We start from the raw sequence: 7,070 nt of genomic DNA on the forward strand, positions 1-7,070 counted from the left end.
TGTAGCATAATTACTGTATTACGTCTATTATTCACTTAAAAATCCAAACTTTTTTACATAGTACTCCCTCTGTCCCATAGTAGATGTCACACTTGGGAGATGGCACGAGATTTTATGAGATGTTATTTTGTGTGTTAAGTGGTGAGAGAATATATAATTTTATAATTGATGTGAGAAGGATCTTTTTTCAAAAGAAGAAATGTGACATTTTTTGTGGGACAAATTAAAAAGGAAAGTATGACATCTACCATGGGACTGAGGGAGTAGAATGAAACCCTCAGTATCTTTTATCCTATTTATCAATTATTTCTTTGAACACGCAGCCATCTTATAATCGTATAGGAGTACTATAGTATTTCGGAGGAATAAGTATTAATCTCTTTGTCCCAAAAAGATGACCCCTTCCTTGAGCGATATGAAATTTTATACAACGTTATTTTGGATGTTAAGTGTAGAAAATAAAATAATTAAGAGGGTAGGAATAAAGTAGAGATAAATGTGTTTCTATTTTTATTAATATGTTATCTTAGTTAGGACAAATCAAAAGAAAAATAAGTCATTTTTAATAGGACAGAGGGAGTATGAAGCAGTAAATAATTAGATGATGTACTATTATGATCTCCTTTTCTTGTACAATTACTAGCATGGGAATTGAAGCGCCACTTCATGGATATGCTCCTCTTCGCCTAGGATATTAATGCAAGCTAAATTTGTGTTTGGTGTTTTAAAGGTTTTTATTGCGGTTTTAATAGTTTCTTGCTTTAGTGATTGATTTTATTGAAAATGGACATCAATTTAATTAGGACTTTTGTTGATTTTTTTAATGGCAAATCCTTGACTGCTCTCATGAATAGTTTTGGTGTTTTAAGCATTTTCTTTTACGCTAAAGCATTAATTAAAAATTACTCCTAGTAATATTTTTTCACATCCGCCCCCCACATATAGCAATTCTAGCTTAGTCATGATTGAGATATGATCATGATCTGAATTGCACCGAAATGTCATAATTACTTCTCTAATCATACCAATCATAATGCAAATGTGGGTTCGCCCATAATTAATCTATTCAATATTTGTCTCAACACTACCGATTAAAAAAAGAAAAAAAAAACTCTATAAAAATGCCATCGCTAGCACCACTCGCAATATGATTCATTTCTACAAAAATCATCCCCAAAAATCCATTCTCTTTTTCTCCTCAAAACACACACACGCATTTTATTTTCTGCCAATGCCTATTCTGATAATCACCAAAAACAGTCTAATCAATACAAAAATATAGAACTATATATATATGACTGATGGAGGCCTTTAATTTTGACGGTGATTCCGGCAAATCCAACAGTTTTCCGGCGATATTTTGCGGCGTCGGTCAAATAAAAAAGCTGTTCCGCATTGCCGAGATCTTAACCGTACTGATCCTGCTGACGTGGACCTCATCTCGCCTTCCGTTCGCCGTCAGGATCTCCGGCGAGTATCTCCGGTGGCTCGTGAACATCGTCGTCAGCCATCTCTTCATCTTCTTCCTCAGCAATGCCATCGTCCTGATCCTCTTTTACAAATCGCGCAGCCTCTTCCTGCACCACGGATTTCACGATCATCGCGAAATCGAAGTCGATTTCTGCCAGGATTTCATCACCAGCGGCGCCTATTTCGCCGGATCGGAGGAGATCGCGTACGAGGACAAGCAGACGATTTTGGAGGTCACTAGAGTTAGGGCTCACCGGAGGAGCCGATCGGCGAATTTCAGGAGAGAGAAAAGCGGTGGTAATTGCGAGAGGCAGCTGCGGCGGTCGGAAACGGAATTGCGAAGGAGAGTGGAGGAGAAGAAGAAGGCGGCGGCCGCGGCGGAGGTGGTGGATGAATTGAGTAATGAGGATTTTCAGAGAGCGATTGAAGAATTTATAGCTAAGCAGATTAAGTTTCATCAAGAGGAGAAACTCACTATCGTGCTTCATGAATGCAACTGATCTAAGTAGTAATTTACAAGTTAATTATCTTATTTTCCCCTTAATTTCATACAGTATGATTTTTAAATACGTACTCATGACTTTCAAAAAATTTTAATTATCACTGTAATAAATAAAGCTTAAAAAGAAAAGCAAAAGACTAAATTAATTTATCATTCATTTAAGAACACTCCCTTTTACATTCTAAATTATTATTTTTAAAAATTTATCAACATAAGTAATTGCGTCTCAATTTTAATGTGTAAATAAGTTTTTTTTAGTGTATACTTAAAAATTAAAATTGTTAATACATGGAGTACCTAACAAAAATTAATGACGACAAATTAAATAGGATGATGCGTATTAATGTTAAAATTCTCGTCATGGCGTTGTACATTCAATTTCTGTGGACCAATATTAATTTATATATTAAAATTTTAAAAATAGGTATCGTAAGGTGTAACATCTGATAATGAGTGGCTAATCATCATTTAGAAAAACAAAATTATAACAGAAAAGTCGTTTCTGCAATGAATTACTATAACAGACTGAAAAAGGCTCATTATCGTTATTTCGATAACCATTTCGAAATGAAATGATTCCACATGTAACACAAGTAAAAAAGATGGAGTACTGTAATTACTGATTTACCGCATTATCTTTGAGCAAAAGTGGCTTTAACTTTTGGAAAATAGAGATTAGATTCTTCCTGAATTCAACTTTGTTGTCTTCTTTTCTGCCCCTTTTTCTCCATTGTTTTTCATTTTCCTCTTTCAATTTGTGAAGCATCATCATTAGCGTTCCACTTTGATAAATAATTGGGGTTTTTCCACAATTAATTTAGCTTATCACCAAGTACTAAAATAAGGTTAAAAGTATAAAGTGAGGCACGCCCAAAATTTTGTCAAACCTCTGGCTCTGCAGAAACAGAAATAGAAGATTATATAAATTCAAAATCAAGGCCCCCTTTCTAATTATAAATTCTTCTTTTTCTGCTCAATAATGTTAGTTGTGCTCTTTTTGAAGAAAGGAGGTATTGCAAAAATGTGTATATACATTGATAACACCATTAGTATAAATATATATGTATAAAATTAGTGGTAAATTTTTTACCCAAAAAAAAAATTAGTGATAAAATTCCTGGTAATTATACAATAATCTCTCATAATAAAATTCTTAATTACGGATCATATGTGCTCAGATAAATAACTCCCGTGCATGTAATTTAACGGATAATAACTCTGTGAAATAATTAGATATAATCAAAGTATGAGATGTTTTACTACACTCGAACAGTAGTACTCTATTACTACCTCAAGCACACATGGATGTATGTGAAAGCAACCTAAAATCACACATGCAAGCAATATAATTAATCGTCACAATTTAGTGAGAGCTAAGACAATAGAAGTAGAGGTTACACGATCCTTGGCCGTCTCTTGGTCCACTAATTTCCCATAAAGTTGGAATAACTTGTCCAAGATTCCATGTCCGAAGTGGTGAGCAATCATTGGTTCTTGTATGGATCTGACTGCCTTTGCCATTGCATGTCCATAGCTAATTGAATTTGAAGCTGCAGCATCTCTATCCATTTGGAACTTGTGAATCACCTCAATCTTGAAACCCCCTTGTTTCCTAACTTCATCTTCCAACTCTTCCATTGATGGTGCATAGAAGTTCACCTCATAAGATTCCAATCTCTCCACCTCAACTTCACCCTACACCATGATCATGACTATATTCTCAGATATTCATATATACACAACTCAATTAGCTACATCAATTAAACCAATTAATTAATTACCTGGTCAACAAGGGTGGCTAGAGATTGGTAGAGAAGTTCCCATAACAAAGAAATCCCCCTATCCACATGACAAGGCCCCTCTCTCCCCAACAATATTAGCACCATTTTCCCACCATTCACAACCTCTTCACACCTTGATTTAAGGAACAATGAAAAGTCCTCTTGAAATTGCTTGTAATATGCTTCACACACTCCATTTTCGCTCCTTGCAGATATATAAATACTCTTTCTATTCATCGACCTATTTTCGTCATCATAAATTTCTAAAGGAACCTGAATTCAACCATAAAATCAATGTGACACTCTGATCCTTAACAACGTACACCATTCCAGTTGATTAAAACAAAGAATAAATCGCTATAAAATTCATGAATTTGGTTCATATTCTGTTCAATCCTGCGACTTTCCGAAACAATCAATTACTATCATAACTTTGACATTTTCTCAATTATCCCATCGATTTAGATTTGAGGAAAAACCAGCCAAAATACTTTAGTCTAATTTTATTCATTTTCATACTAAAATCAATAATTTTTGCAGAGACATATGTATCATGAATTTCGGCTTCCAAATCATACATAGTTTTTCTCGAAATCAAAATCAATGCGATAATTAAGAAAAATATCAAAATTATGCTATTTTTGAAATTGACTATGACCAAACTTCGTATTTTTTTCTGCAATTTATCCTAAAATAAAAGGTGAACAACTAACCCTGGAGAGCCAGTGGAGACTATATGAGGAATAGACCAAATGCAAGCAGTTGTCCGGGAAGATCCTGCCGTAGAAGGTGCCAGGAAAGCCGGCGACATAAACCCCGTGTTCCTTCCCGGCGTTGAGCTCCCGGTAGAATTCCGGCAAGGCCTGGAAAATTGCGTTGAAGTCGTTAGTGGGCAGATCGTTGAGGTAGATACGAAACTCCGGCGCCGCCTCCCCGATTTTCCGACAGGTTCCCTCGACGGCGGCGACGATCTCCTTAACGGTTGACAGAGTATTGGGCCCTGAAGAGCAGCCCATATCTGCAATCCCCATGCTCTTTGGCTTCGCTTCCATGATCAATTTCTCTATGCTTTCTAGGGTTATGTGCTTCACCGTTTCAGCTCCCTTTTTCTGCTTAATCAAATAACCACAACTCAATTGCTAAATTATTTAATTTTTTATCAATATGTGTGAATTGTAATTCATAGAAAGAAAAAGACCTGCAATGCAGAATTTTTGGGATAGCTGGTTTCGTCGAGGCCACCCTTCATGTGGAAAGCCTTTTCAAGATCCATGGTGAAATTGAGAGGGTTTTGAATGATGAGATGAATTTATAGGAAATAATTTAAGTGTACGAAGTGTGAGATGGGTTTTATAGTGGGATGAAATACGTATCATTGCCACTTCAAAACAAAGGAAAAATTGTTAAAGCCAAAGTTTTAGAGGTTTATCCAAGTATATCTTTAATGGGTTGACCTATCTATGCCATTTCAAAGAAAAAGGGAAATTTTACTAGAGTTGTGGATGACAGCATTTATTTTGTTGAAGAGTTGTGGTCTGTAGGTGAATAAATTTTACAAAATTTAGCAAAGAGTTACTAATAGTGGGAGGAATATTACACTTATCTTTGCCATTTCAAAGAAAAGGAAAAAGATTGTTAAACCGAGATCACACTCTTTTTCATTTGTAAACATGCTTTATAACATTTGTTGGAGATATTGTCGGTGTATAAATTATGCCTACTACTTTTACTTTTATAAATTATTAGTAAATAATTTTGATATAGGACTATTGGTTATTAATACCACGAATTATATGATTTTCTCATAAACATAGAATTTGATTGTAAAAAATTCATATACTATAAACTTTTCAACTTATACCACTACGGCCCACCTTCAAACTAATAATAATGTAGATCTCACTATATCCATTAACACAATTTTAACTATCATCTTAATAATGTAGATCTCATTATGCATTAGTTCTGTGCCGTCCCAAATATCCTTTTTTTTTTTTGGGACGGTGTTAGCCTTGGAATTTGTTGTTTGTTATTGATATTCAGACATTAGCTATATATCTTAATTGTTGTGATTAATTTATCTTTTTAAATTCTGACTTTTGGTAATTTATTCTACAGTAAAAAATTTGCAATTTAATTACTACTCCGTCGAGGTGATATGCTGGATGATGATGGTCTATTTAAGAGCATTGCAGATTAGGTTGATCAGTATTCTCAAGAAGGGTTTCATAATGGGTTGTAGGAGCTTACTCATTAGGCTTGATATATAGTGCATTTCTACCTATTTAGGAGGATGTTGGACAATGGACACGATGAGAATAGTTAAATGTTCCAATTATTTCAATATGTAAATCAATACAAATTAACTCGAGCATAAGGAATTTATATTTGTATACACACCTTCTAGTTTGTACAATGATAGTAATAGTACCGTCATCCAGAATTAGCAATACGTTTTGAAAATAGTAGTATGAAATTTAAAAGATATTAAGAAAGTTCAAAGGTTGCCTCGGGCATAAATTTGAATGAACCAGAAGATATTTAGATAAACAAGAAGAAATTTGGGAGAGAAATTAAACAACTTGAACCCTATTTTCACGAGGGCTAAATTTGGCTTGGAAACAACGTGATACTAAGTTATTTATAGCTTATCGAAATGTTGTTGCATTTTCCGTCTAGTTAGTCCACAAACAATTAAAGTACGAAGCAACAACATGTTGGGAAGAAAGTTGGAGTTTAAACTAGTTACGTTGATGATGATGATGATGAGTATATAAGTACTATATAGTGCAAGAAAGAATCGGTTCATGTGTGTAAATGGCAATGATTATTTGAAAGATCATGCAACTAATGATGAGATGTAATTGATGAAATTTTAGAAAAAAATGTTAGCCACAAATAAGAATAAGAGAATAATTGTATGGAATTAATGACACGTCATCTTCCATTTGAATAGAGGGTTTGATTCGATTAGAGTTGCAAAACAACTAGTAATTAAAATGGTCGCCAAATTAAACCCCTCTACTTTTAGAAAGGATTATCATATCTGATGGATTTGACATGCATACAAGATTATCAGATGCCTCTGTTTTTAATAATCCATATATTGTCTTTAACAACAAAATATGACACTCATCTTTCAAAGTTTCAGTTATAAGTAAACTCTCCTCTAGTTAAAAAAGTGAAATCATTTATTTATTCAAAATCATAATACCTAAGTTTTATTAAAGTCGGTGAACAATCTCTTATGGGACAAAATGAGTATTTATTTGGATTGTCAACTATCACTTCAAGAACTCGAATCATATATCAATACC

The 7,070-nt window shown here is 34.1% G+C and overlaps 2 protein-coding genes across 2 annotated transcripts; one reads left to right on the forward strand and one right to left on the reverse strand.

Annotated features, from left to right (window-relative positions):
- The first annotated feature begins 1,161 nt into the window (after nt 1-1,161).
- On the forward strand, nt 1,162-2,014 carry LOC125215961. Its single transcript, XM_048117547.1, has one exon. The coding sequence runs from the start codon at nt 1,302-1,304 to the stop codon at nt 1,968-1,970; it is 669 nt and encodes a 222-aa protein (XP_047973504.1). The 5' UTR covers nt 1,162-1,301; the 3' UTR covers nt 1,971-2,014.
- A 1,175-nt stretch (nt 2,015-3,189) lies between these two features.
- LOC125215982 (probable methyltransferase TCM_000336) lies at nt 3,190-5,105 on the reverse strand. Its single transcript, XM_048117575.1, has 4 exons — nt 4,952-5,105; nt 4,467-4,862; nt 3,754-4,026; nt 3,190-3,667 (listed from the first exon to the last, which is right to left on the reverse strand). Exons 1-4 carry the CDS (start codon nt 5,024-5,026, stop codon nt 3,329-3,331), a joined length of 1,083 nt encoding a protein of 360 aa, XP_047973532.1. The 5' UTR covers nt 5,027-5,105; the 3' UTR covers nt 3,190-3,328.
- Nucleotides 5,106-7,070: the final 1,965 nt, after the last annotated feature.

Source organism: Salvia hispanica, chromosome 3, assembly GCF_023119035.1.
Source record: "Salvia hispanica cultivar TCC Black 2014 chromosome 3, UniMelb_Shisp_WGS_1.0, whole genome shotgun sequence".
NCBI classification, from domain to species: domain Eukaryota; kingdom Viridiplantae; phylum Streptophyta; class Magnoliopsida; order Lamiales; family Lamiaceae; genus Salvia; species Salvia hispanica.

What these genes read in the sequence shown, in the direction of transcription:
- LOC125215961 (XM_048117547.1), top strand. Translation starts at nt 1,302, where the DNA reads ATGGAGGCCTTTAATTTTGACGGTGATTCCGGCAAATCCAACAGTTTT.
- LOC125215982 (XM_048117575.1), bottom strand. Translation starts at nt 5,026, where the DNA reads ATGGATCTTGAAAAGGCTTTCCACATGAAGGGTGGCCTCGACGAAACC. An exon ending in CCAAAAATTCTGCATTGCAG is followed by an intron (nt 4,863 to 4,951) that starts GTCTTTTTCTTT and finishes TTGATTAAGCAG; the next exon opens with AAAAAGGGAGCTGAAACGGT. An exon ending in TAGCCACCCTTGTTGACCAG is followed by an intron (nt 3,668 to 3,753) that starts GTAATTAATTAA and finishes ATCATGGTGTAG; the next exon opens with GGTGAAGTTGAGGTGGAGAG.